This window comes from Phyllopteryx taeniolatus, chromosome 19, assembly GCF_024500385.1.
Source record: "Phyllopteryx taeniolatus isolate TA_2022b chromosome 19, UOR_Ptae_1.2, whole genome shotgun sequence".
Lineage (NCBI taxonomy): Eukaryota > Metazoa > Chordata > Actinopteri > Syngnathiformes > Syngnathidae > Phyllopteryx > Phyllopteryx taeniolatus.
The window spans coordinates 564,710-585,847 of NC_084520.1; the positions used below are offsets into that span (position 1 = coordinate 564,710).

At 47.6% G+C, this 21,138-nt stretch overlaps 2 protein-coding genes and 1 long non-coding RNA gene across 12 annotated transcripts in view; 1 reads left to right on the forward strand and 2 right to left on the reverse strand.

The window, feature by feature from the left end:
* On the reverse strand, nucleotides 1-3,090 carry LOC133469384 (sulfotransferase 2B1-like). Of its 4 annotated transcripts, none has more exons than XM_061756374.1 (7): nucleotides 2,650-3,090; nucleotides 2,437-2,519; nucleotides 1,490-1,684; nucleotides 805-931; nucleotides 635-723; nucleotides 369-549; nucleotides 1-127 (listed from the first exon to the last, which is right to left on the reverse strand). In XM_061756374.1, the coding sequence occupies exons 1-7, from the start codon at nucleotides 2,786-2,788 to the stop codon at nucleotides 18-20; spliced, it is 924 nt and encodes a 307-aa protein (XP_061612358.1). In that variant the 5' UTR covers nucleotides 2,789-3,090; the 3' UTR covers nucleotides 1-17. The 4 variants fall into 4 exon arrangements, with proteins under 4 accessions (XP_061612358.1, XP_061612357.1, XP_061612359.1 ...); XM_061756373.1 differs by having other exon boundaries at nucleotides 2,437-2,522; XM_061756375.1 differs by lacking the exon at nucleotides 2,437-2,519 and having other exon boundaries at nucleotides 1,490-1,701.
* Nucleotides 2,522-21,138, forward strand: part of LOC133469385 (uncharacterized) — a 19,910-nt gene continuing 1,293 nt past the window's right edge. Inside the window, exons 1-2 of the long non-coding RNA XR_009785696.1 lie at nucleotides 2,522-2,624; nucleotides 3,646-3,819. This is a non-coding gene — a long non-coding RNA (uncharacterized LOC133469385). The remainder of the gene's footprint in view (nucleotides 2,625-3,645; nucleotides 3,820-21,138) is intronic.
* Nucleotides 3,222-21,138, reverse strand: part of radil2b (Ras association and DIL domains 2b) — a 25,563-nt gene continuing 7,646 nt past the window's right edge. For 4 of the 7 annotated variants that reach the window (XM_061756353.1, XM_061756357.1, XM_061756356.1 and 1 more), the window contains 15 exons: nucleotides 19,204-19,436; nucleotides 18,113-18,549; nucleotides 15,303-15,596; nucleotides 14,847-15,227; nucleotides 13,516-13,553; nucleotides 13,279-13,421; nucleotides 12,779-12,891; nucleotides 9,477-9,720; nucleotides 8,383-8,555; nucleotides 6,839-6,968; nucleotides 6,583-6,752; nucleotides 5,426-5,783; nucleotides 5,122-5,348; nucleotides 3,641-3,780; nucleotides 3,222-3,558 (listed from right to left, as the gene is read on the reverse strand). In XM_061756353.1, coding sequence (XP_061612337.1) covers nucleotides 3,465-3,558; nucleotides 3,641-3,780; nucleotides 5,122-5,348; nucleotides 5,426-5,783; nucleotides 6,583-6,752; nucleotides 6,839-6,968; nucleotides 8,383-8,555; nucleotides 9,477-9,720; nucleotides 12,779-12,891; nucleotides 13,279-13,421; nucleotides 13,516-13,553; nucleotides 14,847-15,227; nucleotides 15,303-15,596; nucleotides 18,113-18,549; nucleotides 19,204-19,436 — 3,175 coding nt within the window. In that variant the 3' untranslated portion in view covers nucleotides 3,222-3,464. Of the gene's footprint in view, nucleotides 3,559-3,640; nucleotides 3,781-3,939; nucleotides 4,032-5,121; nucleotides 5,349-5,425; nucleotides 5,784-6,582; nucleotides 6,753-6,838; nucleotides 6,969-8,382; nucleotides 8,556-9,476; nucleotides 9,721-12,778; nucleotides 12,892-13,278; nucleotides 13,422-13,515; nucleotides 13,554-14,846; nucleotides 15,228-15,302; nucleotides 15,597-18,112; nucleotides 18,550-19,203; nucleotides 19,437-21,138 lie in introns of those variants that run through there. The other 3 variants (XM_061756354.1, XR_009785695.1, XM_061756359.1) reach the window with 3 other exon arrangements.

Sequence of the window (21,138 nt, forward strand, 5' to 3'; positions counted from 1 at the left end):
ACGTGAAAAAGGTTCTTTTAATCCCATGCAAATTTAAAATCGACATCTCTCATGTTCTCTGTGTAAACACCATCGAACTGCTCCACTTCTGCCACTGTCAATTGATTTTTCCAATCTCCAGCAATTCCTGAAACATAACATCAAAATAAAAATGAAATCAAAAGTATTTGAAAAGTGTAGCTGTAATAAGGAATTCGCAGAGTATGTGCAGTTTTATGAGGTGATCATATCGCGTAAGTATCAAAATCATTTGCAACAGAGTTCCATCCCTTGGGCTGCGTGCGACGTCACCCGAATTGGTCGACAACTGACCGACGCTAACGCGGTAGCGCTATCAGAGGCAAAACGGCGACAAGGAATAAACACACCTTTCCTGAGAAATTCAGACTTGGTGGGGTCCATGATTTCCTTGGGAACTGCAGAGTAGTTTGACATGTTGTTCTTTTTCATGGTCTTGAACACGCATCGCTCCGCTATCGTAGCGATCACGTCGTCGTCCAAAGATTTCTGCAGGAACAGAGCGATTCTGGCCACAGAGCCTTTAAGATCCTTCAGTACAATACAAGTCAGGTCAGCTTACATTCATAGTGATTGTCACATAAAGCTGGCTGTGAATTTGTTTTGGGGTCCTCACCTTTACCATTTCCTCGTAGCAGATGTAAAATATTGGCTCTTTATAATTGAGCCAGGCCTTTACGTGATCAAACCATGAACCAAACATGACTAGAAAAGAAAGATAGTGCCATTTATGGAAGGCAAAACGGTGCACGATGCTATGATTGTAGTCATTTGCAGATGACTAACCTTCTCCTTTAAGGAACTTTTGGAGAAACTCATTCTGTGGTCCCGGGTCAACCAGGAAGGAGGCCATCGCACAATAGTGAAAAGATGACGTAAATACATCTTTGGGGTTCCTCATGACGTAGATGACCTGAAGTAAGGTAACAATATCAAATCATTTGGGGGATTTTTAACAAATGCACTGAATGTTAGCATGCTAACTAATTATGCAATTACAAGTTTGCCCCCCCCCCCCCTTACAACCGCCCCCTTCGGTGTGGCTTTTTCATGCCCAACGCTACATCATTTAATCACAGTGTAAATCTATTTGTTTCAGCCACGCACACTGACATAAAGGTCAAACAGACTCAAAAACAAAAACAAGCTGATTCCAGCGGGTCAAGAAACAGTGTACAATATTTCTCAATCCTCGTGTTATTTTGACATAAGCATGTCACAGACATGTTATTACATCACTTCCTGTTTTAAATGATGGGGCAAAAGCATCATTTGTCTCCTTTAAAGGTTTTCCTGTACCGTTTTTCATTTGCGTCATTCAGCGTTTGATAACGCAGCACACGTGCTATTAAACGACCAACATAGTTGTTACAGCGCTAACGCTATATTGTCGATCGATTGAGAGATACCCCACGTACAGGGATTACAAAGCACGCCTCACCGTCGACCTGAAACCATCAATCTGATTTACCTTGGGCTTAACCTCGAAGAAAGACGGCGGCATCGCACGGGGAGGGAAATGTGTCGTGAACATGCGTGGCGACGGCCTGTCGTCGAGATTGAGGCTGCAACTGCGAGCCTCCTCCAGCCAGGGAACACGGTCCCAGTTGTGGAGGGTCTCCACTGAAGCAGGGTCCCCGCCGCTCATGATCAAGGGGACGATCTCCTGCATCCAAGTTGTACCTTTAAAAAGGACATTCTTTTCTGTCAACTTTTTATTGTGTCCCAAAGAGCTAAAAATCTCCTTTTTTGGGGTAGAAATGGACATTTTTGTTCTTGTCAGACGTCCCTGTCCTCTCTCTCTTCTGTGTTGGAAAAACAATGTTCCGCATCGAAGTTGCCAAGGAAACAGAAAAGCGAGCATGACTCACACGTATCCATTGAATCATTTGGCAAACAAATGATTGTGCTCCACTATCACGAGTACTAGCAGGACCGCGGTATTTTCAAACAATATCACACGACACGCTGATATAGCCCTATTTTCTGCATCACAATATCTATGTAACTCGGAAGGCAATCTTAATTCAATTCAATAATTGAATACAAAGATACGTTTTTGTCATGAAAATTAAATCGGATGAAAAATATGTGTTTCGAAGAACACACAAAAAAGAGAATCATTAAATGGAGCAATATCATAGCATGTTGTAAGTCGCAGGTAAGCCTGTTTTCAAAACTTACACAAGACTTAATAAAGCATGACATGCCATTCAAAGTCAAACTCAAACATCAATACAGTGCTACCATCACAGAAGATGATCGGATACTTCACAATGCAACGGTACCTTGAAAAACAACATCATTGCTGACAGTCTATTGTATACAAAGAAAATATACACAGCAGGAAGAGAATGTAAGGAAATCCAACGTGTTTTCTCAAGTCCAATGACTGTATGTACTGCGGTGTTCGTGTACCTTGAATGACGAGCACCGTTCGTAACCTCGAAACACGATTCTGTCGTAAAGCCAGGACGACTTGTAGTGCACACGAACCCCCCCTGCTGGCCATTAAAAGCAACGCAGCTTGAAGGGTGTTGACTTCTTTGGACGACTTTTCGACACCGAAGAGGCCAAATGGTTGCGCGTTGTCGTGACTGAGCAAAGTGAGTGAAAGCAGGCTCGATTTACCTGACTTGGGGTAAGTTGCGATGACAACGTCCTCTGGGCGAAACGTGAACGTCTCGAAGCGCGTTAAGCTCTGCGGAGGGTGTATAAGAGTGGGCAGCAACAGCCCCTTGTACACCGTGTACAAGTCCGCCTCGGCCATAGTGTGAAAGTGCACAAATCTCAGCAGCCGTCGTTTCGACCCACTGCGATTTATTACCGGGCTACTTCCGGTGTCGAAGGGGAAACAAAATGTCCTCCGACACTTCTGACAAGCGTTCTTACGTACAGAACGTAAATTGTGGCACGTTTGTGTATTGAAACAGACGTAACTCAATACTTTGCGTCTTCACATTGTACTGTAATTGATTTCTCGACGAGCCATTTCGTCGTTTTGGATGTGTTGTATTCTGCTCTCCAGTCAGTAGGTGGCGCGCGTGACCAGGACTGGAAGTTTTGATGCAGCAATAGAATAGAATTCAAACGTTGAAAATTCGTTTCAAAAAAAAAAAAAACACACACATTCACAGGGACATAGTAAGAAACACAGAGCAAAAATATGTACTGGCCTGTGAATTAGTGAACTTACTTTTAAATCTAATGAGAACATATTTTTATTGTAGTGCATTTTGTCTTCTGAATAACAATAATAATAATAATTCCCCAAAAAGCAACAGTCACGGTGGGCCTGAATAGAAGCAACACCGCACGGGTCACACGCACGCTGATCATTGGGCCGAATATGAGCGTTCCCCTCTTCCGATTCAAGTCAGCAGAGGCACAATTCGTTGACGTCTCGGAAAGACGATCCAGAAATTATTTGCATGCTTTTCGCAGTGTCAGCATTCGGTCTGTACAGCCTTGGCCATCCAATGGGATCTGGCCACTAGTAACCTCAGGCTGTCACCTGACGACTGCATCAACTCCTCGCCGCTGATGAGAGAAAGGTCAAAGAAAAAAAGGGATTTTCTTCTGTTTTGATTTTGTATCTTTGGTGTGGATTTGGTCTCTTTACCTCAGGCGGCGGGGGCCAAGCAGACTGACTCCATTAACGGCAAGGATCCGGTCTCCCGGCTGCAGCTTCTCACAGCGGGCTGCTGGTGTGTTGGGAACCACTGCCCTGATGAAGATGCCTTTCACCTTCAATGACATCTCCTGCAAAAGGAGGTCCAACTATGAGCCACACTAAAACTGGTACACCGCAGCTGTTGCACATAACATGAATCCAGAACAAGCGCTTACATCGAAACTTTATCTTGCAAGAAATATTCGTATTTATAAATTGTTCAGTACCATCATTTCATTTCCTCCTACCTTTCTTCACCGGGTGCCGTCCCTTTCCACCTAAATTGGAAAGGAAGAGTCTATGTGCAGTATTCCAATAACGGTTTCCAAACACTCCCTCCCTGATAACACATCAAAAATGCACTTTTACATTTTACATTTATTTTTGAAATCTATTTATGATTAATGATGGTTATTACCGGTATGATAGCGTGAGTGTGTGTAGTGATTAGCATTAGCGAGTTCGCAAAGCTTTTGGGTCCGGGGACCCCTGAAAAGAGACATATTATCAAGTTAAGCTAAGCTTACGATGACGCCGTAAAGATGGATGACATGATCGTTTGAAGTCAAACTTTCTCAAATGTAGGTTTTGAATCCAATCGAAAATCTATGGAAAGAACTGAAACTCAAGGTCCATAAAAGAACCTTCAAGATTTGAAGACCGCTTGTGTGGAGGAATGGGCCAAGATCGCACCAGAGCAATGCATGCGAGGAACCGGGGTTCACGTCCCGGCCCCGCCCGTGAGGAGTTTGCACGTTCTCCCCGTGCCTGCGTGGCTTTTCTCCGGGCACTCCGCTTTCCTCCCACATCCCCAAAACACGCGTGCTAGGTTGATTGAGGACTCTCAATTGTCCGTCCGTGTGAATGTGAGCGCGGATGGTTGTTTGTTTCTCTGTGCCCTGCGATTCAGGGTGTACCCCGCCTCCCGCCCGACGATAGCTGGGACGGGCTCCGGCGCGCCCGCGACCCTCGCGAGGAGAAGCGGTAAAAGGAAATGGATGGCTATTTAGCAGACCCCGAAGCCACAGGCTCCAGAGCCCGGGGTTCCTTCGATCCCAGTTTGAGAAGACTCGAAATTGTCCAAAGGTGTCAATGTGAGTGTGAATGGTTGTTTCTCATCAGGGGTGTCAAACTCATTTTTGTCTCGGGTCGCATTGTCGTTATGATTTCCCTCAGAGGGGCGTTACCACAGTGAAATGTTTGTTTCATCACCGAATAAATATTATGAGCATTACTCAACAAATTGGGGTAATAACTCGTTTTGCAATCAGAAGACAAGGATAATAGTTTGTTCAAGTATTGTTTCAGAAAATGCAATATCTCAACATTACTGTTTATTATTATGACAATTCTATTTTGTGCTATTGTTATTTTTCCATCGATCCAATTTGTTTACGACCGAGTTAAGAAAAAGGATCCCTTTAACTAACCCTTGTGTCAACCAGAGCAAGACCAAGACCAAGACCAAGACCACTTTTGTCACGCTCTAGCTCCAAACTGAAGATCTCATCGTTGTTGTCATCAAAGTGGTTGCCCATCTCTTCTGCCTCCTCCTCCTCCTCTTCCTCTATGAGTTCAAAAATCCTTTTCACACTGGTGTAATCTTGATTCAATTGGTCATCTTTAAGTGCAGCTAGACACTCGAACATTAAGCCACCTAAAGAGAGAGGTGAGAGGAAGGTTATTCTCGAAGAATAGAAGCAAAGACCCGTGAAGGGTTACGTTCTAAAGTACCTTCGTCATCAGAGGACCAAGGATGTGTGTCTCGGTCTTCTTTAGGCAAATGAACAGGATCCATGATGTGGGGGGTGTTGGGTGGAGTAAGGAGACAGGAGGGGTCCGATGCTGACCTCCTCATATCAGTGGTCTCCATCTCTCTTGTCTGCAGCTCCAGAGTCCGAAGCTTCTGGGACAAAAGGTGGGCACCGCAGGAGTTGAACTCATCCAGGTACTGGGTGGAGGAGTGGAGGGATGGTGAGGGGGGTGAACTGGAGGATGATGGTAGAGTCTGGACGGTTGCCTGAGATAACACCCTATGTGCCGGTGTTGTAGCCATTGTTTCCTGTCTGGATTTGGCCTCCGTGGTGACACCCTGAAATGCAAATGGCATTAGAACTGGGGAAGGACAAATGACTACATTTTATCGTACTACTTTTGATTTTCAAAGTATGTTTTGCACATACAGTACACAGGTACATTGGTACATCACTAAGCGGGCTCCACACGCCGATAATCAGGCCGAATTTGAGCACCCTGAACCGGTCGCCAGCCAATCGCAGGGCACAGACAAACGAACAACCACTCGCACTCGCATTGACACCTACGGGCCATTTAGAGTCTTCAATTAAGCTAGCACGCATGTTTTTGGGGTGTGAGAGGAGAAAAGCCGCTCTCATCATATCCTATCCTGATAAATTATCCTGTGGTGTTGTGTGCGCGTTAAGAGTCATTTTTCTCCCCGATCTGCGTGTCAAACAGTTGGGCATGACAATCATAAATGTTAAACCTGTTCAATATTCAGGATTGCAAATCCTTACGGTGTGGTCAACACCGAGTTCGGCTGAGCCACGGACTCTGTGATGGTGATGGTGATGTGATGTGATGTGATGTGAAATGCAACGACAATAGCCAATAGCCAATAGCCAATTAAGAGGCAACCCGAAGTCTGTGGTTAGCACGTCCGAGTCACTGACAATATACTGCGCCCGGCCAATTGCAGGGTACTTGGAGACAAAACATCCAATCGCGCTCACATTGCGGGAGGAAGCCAGAGTAACGGAAAAGATCCAAACTCCGCACAGGGAGGAGCAAAATCTGAACTCTGAACCTCAGAAGTGTGAAACAGACTAACGGGCAGAACACCATGCCGCCCTACAATGTGTTGCCGTTACCTGGTGCTGGCCGTCAGACTGCAAATTGGAGAGGTTGAAAATAAACACTTGGAGCTCGTTGAAGTGTTCAACCAAGCTCGAATCGGTCACTTCCCGTCCCACCAGGAACTGGTAATCCCCATCTGGTAGCACTAGAGGATGGTGGGTATCAAAACTATGCAGGATATCCTCTGAAAATGCAAAAGGCATATCGAATACAATGGCATAATCACATTATTAGCGAGAAGGACCGTACCGTAGTGTGTTCGACTCTTACCGGTTGCGTACGCTTCCGTTTGGTCCTGAGCACACGGAGTCCGACATGCTGGGCTGTAAAAACCGAGCAGGTGGTTCAGCTGAGCGGCATTCAGGGCAGGGAAGTCCGATCGAAACGATGCCCAAGAGGTCTACGTGCACGCACACAAATACGTCGTGTTAGTCCAAATGCTGTGCACGTTTCACGTCCGCTGATTAGCCTGCAAAGACCAAACGTCTTGGGCCTCTACTGATTGTTTTCCTTACCCTTGTCCACAGCGGGAAGAATAGGACGGACGCAGTCAAAATGATGATGCGTGAACCAATTCAATCTTGAAGATCTGGATGAATTTATTGTCGCGTTTAAGCGGAGCAGCGCTTAATGTCTGCCTGCCGTCCGTTCGGTGGCTTTGGGGTTCGGCTCCGGTCTTTCGGTACGGGGGGTTTGCGTGTTCTCTCCGTGCTTGTGTGGCTTTTCTCCGGGCACTCCGGCTTCCTCCCACATTCCAAAAACATGCATGCTAGGTTCCTTGAAGACGGAAAATGATCCATGGGTGTGAACGTGAGCGTGAACTGTTTGCGGTTTTGTTGGTTTGCACTGTATGCGCCCTGCGATTGGCTGGCGACCAGTCCAGGGTGTACTCTGCCCTCTTGCGCAAAGTCAGCCGGGATAGGCTGCAACTCACCGGTGACCCTAATGAGGACAAACGATATGGAAAATAGATGGCTTTGAAATTGGATGGAAGAATGTTTGTTCTGGGCTTCTGTTTTCATGCTGTCATGATTTCGATCCACCGGCATATTTAGTCTGGTTTCATGTTTTCCCGTGTCCCGTGTCGCTCGTGTTTCGTCTTCTCATTTAGCGACTGTGTCCGCCTGTTCTCGTCAAGCTGCCCCCAGCCACTCGTGCAGGTGTTTCTCGTCTCGTCAACGCGTTTGTATTTCGTTCCCTGCTTTCCTTCGGTCTGTGTTGCCGCAAGCCATGCTCCGTTTGGATGAGTTGATCCCTTGTTTCTTTGCTACGTGGAACCTTGCTTTTTGGACATTGTTCATTTCGCGTGTTCTGCCTCCATGATCCTCGTTTGCCTTTGTTTTTGGACTGAAATATCATTTTGAGATTCTTGCACTCGTGCCTCGCCTCCCTGCCTCCCCGCAGTCGGGTCCTCCGCTTCCTCGCCCCCAACACTTTGAAGGCCCGAACCTGACGCGTGCCATTGTTTTGTCGAGCAGAATTGCACAGATGGTAATGTTATGAGTCCTAATAATATGACCCAGGGTCCTGGGTTTAGACTGAAAATACGGAAACTGGGATCTCAGAACTGCGAGGCAGATGTGCTCGCCAATAAGACGAGGAAGAAATCAAATACGAAGGCTAAAACACTTGGAGTGGATATCTCCTCAGTTCATGTCCTTTATATCATGTCACAGGGACATATGGAAAATTGACTTGTATACAAATACCGTAGAATAGAATTATTTGTAGGGATTAACACACCTGGGACATATTTGAAACTCTGCATCGTGTCCTTTATTAAACAATCGTCGCGTGAGCGTGCATGTTTTCACCTGGAGTAAAATGTCGCTTGGCGTCGAAAGAAGATCGATAGCCGACGAGAGCGCGCACGTGTGCTTGGAGGCCAGTTTCCCCAATCCCGTTGTCTGAGACCACTTCAGGAGCCAGTCGAAATTGGTCCGTATGCGAATCCCCGTCGACCGCTGATAGAAACCTGGCTCCGAGCCTGCAAACGCATCGAGAAAAAGATTGGTGACGATTTGGTGAGCTCCGTTTTTAGTACGGGGCTGCCTGTAATATCGAATGCCTCGTCTGACAAAATGCATTTGACGACTGCTGATTCGGCATAAAAACAAAAATCCAACCCCGACAAAAGGCAAAGCTTTGTTAGATGTTATTCCGTGTTTCTCAACATCAACAGTGTCAAATGCTATCGAATGACAAATCTCAACCCGAACCCATAAAGTATATCGATAGCGGTTGAATTCCAGTGGTGAAATATTTGTAGTGTGTCACGTAGCACACGCTTCCTGCCAGTTGTCTCCTTTCCCCTCGGCAATCCATGCTAAATGCCGTAAAACCTCAATGAAGCGCACTGTTACTGTGTGAAACAGTAACCTATTTATCCCGTGGTCCTGCAGGCACCGAAGTATATTTGAGCTACCGAGTGACTTTCGGGGGAGTTCGTTTTCCAGACAGCATTCCATACAGATGTGTGCCATCACGTGTTCTTATTACTTTTGTAAACATTACCAGCACATAATCAACGGTCAGCATTAAAGACATTCAATATAGGTACGATGCCGGTGTTTTCGCACGCGTTCCGCACAAACCCGGCATTTTGTTGCGCATAAATCCACAATCCAAGTTGGCAACGTGAACAAAAAGCATCCGATTGACTTCGCATTGTACGTTCTGACTACTTGATTGACCGAGGTCTTCAGGCTTGTCTCGCAATCAATTGTATTTGCATTGTAGTAGGCGCTGTGTGCCCGCTTGGGCATCCAATTCTTCACTTGAAGAAAGAAAAGCCTACAAATAAATAAAGAATAAAGGAAGCATTTTCTCAAAATTGGCTAATCAGGCATGGCTTACAAATACAAATGCGATCGCACATATGTGGGTTAGGGTACGGATGGATCGGTACCTCTCTCCATGAGTAAGTTGAAAAGCGATGCGTTGATGAAGTAGAAAAGGAAGGCAACGAGTTGGGTGGAAATCTCAGGGTGGAGCTGACAGTCTAACAGTAGTCTCTGAGTCTCAGACAGGACCTCCACAACCCGCTGGACTTCGTCCGGGACCGTCGGCCCGCTGCCGGTCGGGGAGCGACCTTCAGGACCCTCCCGGAACGGGTTGCAGTCTATAAATCCCGGCAGGATCGGGTACAGGACCTGAAAGGGCGCAATCGATCAAGTGACCTGCATGACATACTGTGAGTGACACTGCCAGGTTTTGTGCAGCTTACGGACCACCCACGTTGCGTTCCCTTAACATGCCTCTCTTCCGTCAACACTGTGACATTATTGGTGGAAGATTAGACGGACAAAACCGGCAGAATCAGCAAAAAAATCAGGGCGTTTTCCTTTCCTTTGCCTCTCTCGGCTAAGAGAGAGTTAAGCATGGACAACGACAGCTCTGTTGAGGCTAATTGTACGCAGACATCCCCTGGCCCACCGAGGCCAGCACCGGCACGAGATCCACATTCCCAACAAGCTGAATATGGCTCATGCGGGCTTGGCACGGCGCTCGCTGTAACAAGACTGCTGAGTGAAGAGTTCTGAAGGAATCCGCCCCGAGCGTATCATTTTACTTTCACTGTAGAACTCAGGGTAGGCGGGGAAAGACTGAACAAAACGGCAGCATGGAAGTCGACAGACCATGGAAATGGGAAAAGCTCCGATGTTTTCTGGTTGGAAAATGGCGCTCGGTGGTTCCGAGCATCCGGTAGTAAACCGAGCTCACCGCATCCGTCCAAAGACCCGTATTGTCTCACGGTCCAAATGGTGCATTCATCGTAATGGGCAAATAAACAATGCGCGCGCATCTATCAACGAACGGCTTGTCATTAATGGCGCCTGTTGTTTTCCACGCTGCGGCAAAATTCACCACATTGGATCATTGTGTAGAAAAAAAACCTCTATCTAGACATCCTGCTTTTTCTTATTTGTGAAAGCACAAATAACGTAGGGACGCTCAATATGCCTTCCTCGCTGACATCTCCACACATAACAACTTCAAATGGCTCAGACTGGCTCACCCTAAACACACACACACACACACACACGTCGTCTTCGCACTAATAAGGGGGGAGTCTTGACATTTCAATTCATCATGAGGCCTTTGCTTGACATCGCAGAGTTCACATGCCTTACTAATTCTATTCTTTCATTTGGGGATTGAGGAGGGTGGCGTCCTGCGCTGTGATGACGCGACGACCGGTGCGACGCGATTGTTTCCTCCAGACGTGGGCAACTCGGTCAATCGAAACCCTTTTATCCAAAAGCAAATCCAATTGAAATTCAGAACAGCAGTAGCACATTAGCACCTGATGCTACGCAGGAGCATGGTTGAGCTTCTAATAATCATAAAGCATTTCGAGAAACCCAGGGACACTGAACAGTAATGTCTTTTATGTCTTTGAAAACGTTGAGCAAACCCATGAACCGCTACAATCTGCCACGCCACTTTCTACGCAATAGTACAAAATTGAACATTCCGAAATAGGCCATCAGTCCTCAAATTGTAGTGTATTTGTTTTCGTACAGGTACTGTGCCGTCTACTGTCTCAAAGAGTTGCCTTCGGGGTCACGGGTGAGCTGGAGCCTATCCCGGCGGACTTGATGAGGCGGGGTGTAACCTGAACTGGTCGTCAGACAATCACAGGCCACATAATAGACACACAAGCATTTCCATTCATTCACGTGTGGCGTGGCGTGGCGTGGCGTGGCGTGGCGTGGCGTGGCGTGGCGTGGCTATCTAAATGCATGTTTTGGGCTTGTGGGAGGAAATCGGAGAAAATCCACGCAAGCACGGGAGAACCAAATAAGTAGATGCGTAATAATAATAATAATAATAATAATAATCTACAGGTTTAAATGAATTTTGGTTTTGAAATTCATCATACTTTTTCCAGCAAAAATTACACGGTATTGGAAGGTTTACATTAAAGATTGAAAGATTTTAGAAGAACCTTTTCTAGTATATTGGCTCAATTGCGCCTCAGTAAACGTGAAATATGAGTGAAAATCGTCCGCACATTCCTGAGTTTCAGACATTTTTCTGCCAAGAGGCCTGAAATCAGGTCACTGGAATTTCTCCAACTTAACTACGTCACGAGCGAAGATCTCCGCCTACGTCTCCGCTCCCGAGCCAGCGCTGTCAACATAGCACACACGTGTGCTCTCGCAAGCGGGTCTTCTACGCGGAGGCAACCAATCAGAGGAAAGGGGGCGATCTTAGCCAAATATGGACAAAGCGGATACAAACCTGGGTCAAACAGAAGTAGCTGTCAGCGGGGCATTTTCTGGACATTGGTATGACAAAAGCAAGGTCTTTTTCCGAATGAAATTGAGAGTCACTTATGGAGGTCTAAATAGCCAAAATTTGGAACCTTTAAAATGTTGTTCATCTTGGAGTTACTACCATTACTCTACAAGAGCTAAGTTTGTTAGGTAAGGGGCCTAATGGAAAGTATTGCAACGCAAAGATTCCTCGGCAACAGTTCCGAGTTCCGCCAGTCCACATCATTCGCACAAAGGCCCTCGGTGTCTTGCCTCTCGCCAGCGTCACAATGACCCCAGTGTGGTCTGCCACTGCGGCCGGTGGCACGGCTTCAAACTGGGCCCTTTCTTCTGAGCCTGTCACTGAGTATTTCCCTTTCTTGAACAACGCAGATGGAGCCGCAACACAAGTCGCGGCTCTCTGTGGTAGCAGTTGCTCGTTTTACCAGGAGCCCAAAATATACAGTGCAAAACCTTACCGAGTGGATTTATCTGTTTAGAGACAGTTTTGACATTTTCCCCAAATTGTCAGCAAGACAAAAAGAGCTCTTATTTTAAGACTCTTATGAAATCAGATCATTTCACTGTCAGACTTTTTTTCCCCATTAAAACAAGACATTTTGTCCTTACAATAAGCGAAAAAAAACTTTATAAAGACACCTGAAAAGTGTTGAACTAAATAGTGAGAAACATGTCAAAGTGGACAATATGGCTACTTTGGGCAAGGCCCCAAGTGCACAAATCCAAATGGTTCAAGAAGCTGGGCACACAGAGCCCTGACCACATCACACACGGTCTTGTTTGACACCGCCCCCGCTTTTGTCTCGACATGATCGAATGGAATTCTTCCCAAAACTCAACGCAATAACAGTAACAGACTCGGGTGGCAGATACTTGCTTTTTGCACGTCAGTGGCATCTGCAGCTAAAATAGACATTTATCCTCGCACCTTGGTGATGTAATACACACACTGCTGGAAGGTAAGCAAGATGACCTCCTCCAGGGCTGCCATTGTTTCTTCGCTGGCTGAGCGCACGCAGGTCAGCTGTAAGCCCAGCCCGTCTGAAAAAGAAGAAAAATAGAAGCCCGACACATTTTGATGACTATTCTTACGATTTAGTCTCCCGTTTTTCACGAGCTAAACGCAAAGATTAAGGCTCCAATATTGTATTGTTCCCTCTCTAAACCTTTACAGAGGTGTCATGTCAATAGGAGAGCATTATTATTGCACAGGAGCCGATCAGCTTGTCGCTTTTGCTATTCCGAAAGCTTGTACAGACGTGTCGGTGTGCGGTTGTGAGGCTAGTTGGGTGTCCTGCCAAATTCTTCCAAGGGTATTATATTGATTTATGGCCATAATAATATGGATTGAATGATGACTCATCTCGAGTATGCAGCAACGGTAACATTGGTCCAATGGAATCATCTCCAAATTCTCCCCGTCCTCGCCTTTTTCGCTTCCATCTTCATTCTCCTCACAGCTTCTCCACTCCAAGATGAGAGGCAGCTGATACTGGATGAACTGGAGCATCTCCAGGCTGTTTGACATCCACACCACTAGGGGCAGCAGTCCTGAGATGATATCCTTGTTGCTGAAACGGCGCAGGACATCCAGGTTTTAGCTTTCATCGGGAGGAGCTGATAACGATTACACAAAGGAAGTCTGGAGTACGAATAAGGGCTTACGCTTGCTTCGGAAAAGCAGCTAGTTCCTTGGTTTGCTCCTGCATGGAAAAATATACAAAGCAAAATGTCAATATTGTCATACAAAGGAATGTATTGTAGGTGGGAAAACGTCATTTGGGGAGCTGTAATGGTAACCCCAAACTAAACACACGTTCAATTGGGCGGAATTTGAAAACGTTTCCTCCGTTCCAATCAAAGTCAGCAGAGACGCAATTCTCGGATGCGTCTGGAAGATGACGCTGACCAATTAGCCTGTGGCGCAGGGCGTGTTAAGAGTGATTTTTTATTTTTTTTTTCCCTCCTTGATCAACTCGGAAAATGGTCGGGCCGCCCACCGTGAATGTCAAACCCGTTTCAGTATTTCCAATGGCAAATGTCCTCGCCGAGTTGGACCGAGCCAGCGACTCTGGGATTGTGGCGCGAAGTTAGGAAGCTACTGGCGCACTTTCTGGAAACAAATAGAGGAGCAACTGCTTGTGTTGCGGTATGCAGTACGGGCACCCCACTTACGAGATACAGAACCAAACAATGACCGTGCTTCAGAGAAAGCGTTTACAAGGGGAAGAAGAACACGTTACTCAGGGCCTATTTCAGTCAACTCCAGAATTCAAACAGAAAGAAGCTTTATTTTCTTTGGAGAAGACTTGAAATCTCAAATGCCCCAAAAGTCGTCGTACAATGGGAAGCGACCGCATTTTGGGTGAAAAATGATGACTCGATGACTAACGACACGGTCACGCTGCACGAAAAGCTCTGCTCGGTTCTAAATGCATTCCACGCGTTGGAAGATAATTGCTGAGAACGTGCAAACGTTGAGAACAACGCAGCGCTGAATTGTGAAGTTGTTTTTCACCATTTCATTGTGCTATTTTTCCGTGGGGGCGTGGCACACTTGGCCATCCGGCGTGAGTCCTCTGTCCCCCACCACGTGAGAACAGAGTGCCTGAGGTTGCATCAGTTGCAATTGCGTGTTCATTCAGAATGACATTTCTACCGCTTCGCTAGCTAAATTACGACGTGTGCAGCTGTGTTTAATAAACGGTTGACTCGCTAAAATGTCTCTGTAATGTGGACCCACATTGACACAACAGCGAGCGAGAAGGCGGCGCGGCGGACTAAGCCGCTGTCATTCCGTCGGCCAAGAGGAACCCCCGGTTAGCGAGCGAGCTAGCCGGCGGCCGGTGCCTCTCGTCGAGGGCTGGAAAGCCCCGCCCTATGAAGTGGAGATATTGTTACGGCTCAAACGTAACGCATTCGATCAGTCCGTACAATTTGTTAAACCCGAAGTCTGTAGGCCCCTTTCACAATGAAAAGAGTCCAGCACGACTCACCCAAACGGCGCTCTGAATTTCACCCGCCAGATGCAGCAGGAGGCGTCTCAGGTCCGAGGGCCGGGAATAGGAGGCGGAATACTGAACGCAGAGGCACAGCAGAAACGCAACACTCAGCGACGGTCCGTCTTCGGCGTCGCCGCTCCCAATTGCGACTATTTGTTTGACGATGCGATGCTCATCCTCGGCCCGGTGGTTCAAACTCAGGCGGTGGCCCTCCGGCGATTTCAGAGACGGAGGGGCTCGCTTCGGGCACTTTCGGGAGGTCGTGTTGCGGAGGATCACATCTCTTGCGCGGGTTGTCGTCGGAGCAGATGTCGGGCGGCCGAACAAGCTGGGCGGCGTAGACGAGCCGGGCTCTGGAGCAGTGCCGGTTACTTCCTTTTTACGCAAAGAATCGTAAATGACATCATGATAGTAATATTGCCGACGCGGCGCATCTTTGACATTCGTTACCTTGTGAATCAAGGGATCTTTAAACAGAAACAGGTAGCTTTTTCCTAGTCCGATGACATCACCGGGGCGAAGCTCTACTTTCTCTTTCAATATATTGCCATTCCTGGTGACGACGGCATCGGGAAAAGGGCACAGCGCGGTTGGTCCGCCGGTACTCACGCGATGGAAAATGCAATGTTTCGGAAGTACATCGTCCTCCGCGAGGAGGACGATGTCCGCCTGCGAGACATCTCCGTTGTCATTCCGTCGCCCTATCACAATGCTTGGACTCGCAAGTAGGTAGATGACCAAGTCCTATGGAGACAAGCGGTACAAGAGAAATGAACACTAGTCCCGTTTATTTTTGAATGGAACGGGCTTGTGAACAAAAGCGCATTCACCGCATTGGAAGTCACCGTTTCCCCATTTCTATTCCTGCAAGCTCAAACCTGAAACTGTGAACAAACGTAGAAACATATCCTATATAAAGACACGCTTGTTAATTGGAGACTCAGTTGTGACTGGTGTTTTGTCTACGCAGTATATAACCTGTGATTGACCAGTAAAGTCCAGTAAAGTCAGCTGGGATAGGCTCCAACTGACCTGTGACCCTACCGAGGAAAATGGACGGATGGTACTCTATTGTTGTTCTGTTGTTCTCTCTCTCTCTCTCCTTTTTGGTCTCTCTGTTCCCGCTCAAACTTCATTCTGCCCGACCGGGTTTCCAACAAATCTCCATCTCCATCCGAATAACAACGGCGGGAGTGTATCAAAAGCTCCAGCATGAAAAGGCATCCAGATCTCACGGACTGCATGACCAAGCGAGCTTTGATTACACATCACGCAGAGTGTGCAGATGTATACGTTACGGATGTGGTCTTGACTTGAAAAATCGGATCGAAATTGGTTCGGTTTTCACGTACAGTTTTAGTTACTATCGGCGTAGACGCAAACGACACAAACTCGGACGATGTGTTATGGTACAGGCATTTGAATCTAGTCCCTCCAACTAAGTCATTGTCACTTACAGTGACAGCCAAAAGGTCCCAGGGCCATCATTTCTTTTCTCACAATCTGTGGTGTCCTTTTATCGGTTTTCGGACCTTCACGAGAGCGGACGTACAGGGTTTTAGAAACAAAGCTTTGGCTTGGTCCTTGCGGCGTCTACAACACAGACGTAAGAAATAACCCGAACCCGAAGCTTCGATAAGAGAGACGCAGGTCTCAAAGTTGCCAAAGCAGCGGTTGTGAAGGAGTCCAAATGTGCTGGCCTGCACGCCGCAATGCGGTGCCACAGTTGTGTTTTTACACCTTCCTCATCACTGTTCTGGTTGTCTGCTTACGCTTTGCCGACTTCATGTTGATTTCACGTTATTTATTTTCTCCTCAGGGAACAGTGTTATACTAGCGTGACGAGCGTTTTGTTTGTCACCAACAAATAGTGAAGGCTGTAATGCAGTCGATATTGTACGTGTTTCCAATGATGGTGCAATACTAGCTACTAGAAACAGTCACGTTCTTGCATTTATTTCATACTCTTGATTGAATAGCCTACTTGAGTCTTCAGTTAATATTATGCAAGCCTAGCCATGTTCAAATGTGGTGCAGGATATGATTTTGGCCAGGGTCAAATACAGTTACAGCACCCAAGAAGTGTAACAATAAAAAATGGCATTTTTGAAAGTGAACGAACAAAAGCGGATGGAGAGGCAGACATGGATGAAATATGAACTGAGGATGAAAGAGTTTTGCCATAAACTAGTCTTACTGGGGTCAGCAAAAGCCCACTAGCGGTTAGCGTATCTGCCTCGTAGTCGCGAGGTTCTGGTTTGGAATCTCGGCACAAGCCCTCTTGTGGAATTTCACGACGGCCAAGTGCCACCTTCCAACAACACGCGCGTTAGATGCACGTGTAATTTGTCCGTAAGTGTGAATGCTGTTTCTCTATATGTGACCTGTGATTGGCTGATGACCAATAAAGGGTGTACACCACGTTTTGCCCAAAGTCAGCTGGGATAGGCTCCCGCCACCTGCAACCTGCTAGAGAAACTGCATCGATGGGGACTATTGCCACTTGAACTCGAAACGATTGTTCCTACCGCATTTAGCTTTGCGTACTCGTCGTTTTGCGGACGAACGGAGAAAAAGAATACGTGGAACATAGAAGAGGAAAAAGAAAGGAGGACGCGACTCCCACAAGAAAGAATTGTCGTCTAAAATGCACCAAACAGCCACCGAGATTACGACCGCTTGCCCAATCCACGACAAGCAATACAAGAGCTGTATCAAACTTTCGGTCTTCTCAAAGACAATAATGCTCCCCTTTGATTGACACTGTCAGAACATTTTGGGATATCTGCAACTACATTCTTGCTATCCACAATTGTTATTTGGGATATCCGCAACCTCGTTTCGCCGAGGATAAATGATGTGACGTTTGCCATTGGTGTGTATGGGGGGTCTCATTAGTCATTTGTAGATATGTGGGAGTGAATTCCGACTACACGTCCCTTTTCAGATTATTTTAGATGAAGTTCGAACGAGGCGAATGAAGTCGGGCTAACCCTAACCCCTGCAACTGGAATTATGGCGAGTCAAAACGACGGCCACGTCTCAAAGCGGAATACATTTCAGTTGCGGCTACTCGTCGATCCTAAATTGGGCTGGATTGCATTAGCGCTTTCAGCTCCAGACGCTAAATTGCGTGACCTCATACCAATTGAGACTCGCCAACAAGCTTTGCTCGCTGCCCCTCTGGGATGGGTTCAATGCAGAGAATCATTTTGCCTCCACATTATACGCACACGTGCGCGCGTGAGCGAATGAGATACCTGTACAAGGCTGCGGCCGTGTAGTAGCAGCAGGTACGGACAGTCGTGAGGCGGGTGAATGGAGTACTGTGTCGTGTTATCGTCGCTACTTTCGGTCTCCTCCCTCTCCGACTCCTCTCTTTCCCGCTCAGCTCTCGGCCTCGGCGGACAGAGGCTCTCTGTTTTAGCCTGCGCCCCACCGTCCCCCTGAGAGGGTGCTACAAGTTCAATGTCATTCGCTTCTGCCCTTGCCGCTGGGCACTTATGGCTCTCCACTAATGTTCCACTCAGGGACAAACTTTGATCCCGATTGCCTTTGCTCTCTGACTCGTCATCAATAAGGTCGATGCCACTTTTACTCCTCCGGAGTCTCTGGCTTCGACTCATTGTTCTCTCTGCGAGGCTGGAGTTCACTCTGGAGCGACTCTTCTGCAGCTTACGGGCCTGGGCGTTGATACCTGTCGGGGAAACGGAGAAACAAATACGAGAATTAGCTTGAGCACGGCCCGTGCAAATAGCCTGCTCTACAAATAAGGACCGAGTTAATGGGAACGCGACACGTTTGATTCCCTGGTGGTAAAGTGCCGCGAGTGTGCGTGTGAACCTGCATGTGCTAATGCCAGAGTCAACCCGGATCGCCCACACGCGGGAAGCAGACCTCGGTGGAAAGAGAGACACAGCTCGTGGAAACAGAACGCGATCGCCCACGCTGATAGCAGACGATCGCACGCTGTGCCAGTCGTAGCGGCAAAATGCCAAACAGGACGCGCTCTTACACTGTGACCGCAGCTGTGTCAACTAAAGAAATGGTGCGGCGCTACTAACATCTATGGAAAGTCGGGGGTAGTTTTCTATGGCATCATGCGTTCGTGCGAGCGGATGACTTATTTCCATGGGGTCATGGAGCGTGTTCAAAAAAGGAATGAGCTTCAATTCAAGCTACAACGCGGGCAGTCTTCGTTGACTTCAGTGTGTCGGACATTTGTACAGAATGACATGAAACGCAAGACCAAATTTAGAAAACTAAAGGCACTTGGATCCATGCGGTTCGGTCACTGTCAGAACTCTAAAACTCGATTGACAGTATTATGGACTGTCAAGAAGCCCCCCACCGGCAGTGATGGTGTCTTTTTCTTGGGCCGTCTGCTCTTCCGCCAGGCTCCGCCTCTGGATTTCAAAGCGTCTCGCCAGGCCCTCCCTCGGCTTCCACAGCGACTGCAGGAGGAGCGGCTTCTCGTTGTCGCCCACGACCCTGAAGCCTTCGGTTTTCCACCGCCGCTCGCTAATGGAGCCGATGGTGTCGCACAGAACATAGGAATTTGCCTCTTCTTTTCCAAGGCCGTACCTGCGTGGCATAGAAAGGAAAAAGGCTTGGCGCCGTACTCAAAACCAACAAAAAAAGAACGTATGCATGTCAGGCTAAATGAAGACTCGGAATTGCCCGCAGGTGCGAATCTGAGCGTGCGTGCCGTGCGATGGAGCGGTGACCAAGTTAGCTGGGATAAGCTCGAGCTCACCTGCGATCTCGATGAAGGACGCGCGGTCTACCGCGTTAAAGGTATCGATCGCTCCGAACGTTGCGCCATCGTACAGGAAATTGGCCCGCCAATTTGAGCAGCTCTCGCTAGTCAGAGTGAAAACAGTTCGCAATTCGGACCATTCAACCGAAATTGGGGGTAAAAACAAACAAGCCTTAAGCTCAGGGAGAATTCAAAGGATTAACTCCGCAAGTTTGTGTTGTTGCTTTCAATCACTGAAATATAATACAGATGGAAAGTATAGCAGGAAGCCAGCTGTGGCCAGCAGATGTCATTCTCGGATCAGAGTTCGAATGAGCCCAGGGTGAAAATTAGCCCAAAACGGGCTCGGCACATGGCCGCCCGTGCCGGTCGGTGAGCGCCTCGGCTTTAACATTCTCACGCGTACGTGACACAGCCGCTAACTTCTCTCCGTCCAATTCAAAGCAAGGACAGTGGTACTCGTTTCCCAGAGTTGGAAAAGTACGGGAGCGAACGCCCACCTAACAACATAAACGGTGACCGATGATTCAATGCAGCAAAAAGGAGGACTTGCTAATCAGAGTAATGACTTGTATTGAGTGGGGGGGGGGGTGGGGGGGGGGGGGGGGGGGAATGGAATGAAGAAATGTGCCACCAATCCTGGTTTAAGCCCTAATCGCTGACTGGACCAAACCATTTTTGAGGCAATAGGGGGCAGTGGGAGTTGCTGTTTAAAAAAAAAAAAAGAAGAATAAAAAGTACTCTGGTTTCACACTTGGGGATGCCGGTATGGTTTTAGGGGCGCTTCGGGCTAGAAAGGCCTACGGCGTCCCGTCTTTCTGTAACGAGATTCACAAAGCGGTCAACCGCCTTTGCATGTTCAAGCGTGTCTTTCACGCATCCATTTCCAATAGCCCTTGTTCTCATTAGGGTTGTGCGTAAACTTCGGCCTATCCCAGCTGACTGTGGGGGGGGGAAAGGCAGGCGGGGTCCGGTCTGGACGGGCCCCCGGTCAATCACAGGGAAAAATATAAGCATTCCAATTCCTACCCATGTACAATTTGGGATCTTCCAATAACCTTACGTGCATGTTCTTGGAATGCGGGTGGAAACGAGAGAGAGTGTCTGGAGAAAACGCGGAGAACATGCACATTCTTCACAGGAGGGGCCCGAGCACCATCTCAGAACCGTGAAGCAGACATGCGCTAGTTAGCACGTCTGCGTCCACATCCATCCATGGAATTCCTGTTTTCGCACGTATAGCGCTTCAAAACCCCCGTGCAAGTTATTCGATCGGAAGTCGGCCTCGCCTCCGTCACCGGACGGCGTCTCGGCTAAATGCTTCTCATGTCGGATTTCAGCGGTGTTCATCATTCGGTTCCATTTGTGGGGGCTGAAATCGAAGCAAAGACAAACAGACCTTCTCTCGCTCTCTCTCTCTCTCTCGCTCTCTGGGGAGAATTCCTGCCAACACTGCGGTTTGCGCTCCACTCTCGGAGCTATTAAGCTGACTATTTGGCACACGTGCGCGCAGTGCAATTATAACAC

What these genes read in the sequence shown, in the direction of transcription:
- LOC133469384 (XM_061756373.1), bottom strand. Translation starts at nt 2,788, where the DNA reads ATGGCCGAGGCGGACTTGTACACGGTGTACAAGGGGCTGTTGCTGCCC. An exon ending in GCTACGAGGAAATGGTAAAG is followed by an intron (nt 550 to 634) that starts GTGAGGACCCCA and finishes ATTGTACTGAAG; the next exon opens with GATCTTAAAGGCTCTGTGGC. An exon ending in GTCTGAATTTCTCAGGAAAG is followed by an intron (nt 128 to 368) that starts GTGTGTTTATTC and finishes GTTATGTTTCAG; the next exon opens with GAATTGCTGGAGATTGGAAA.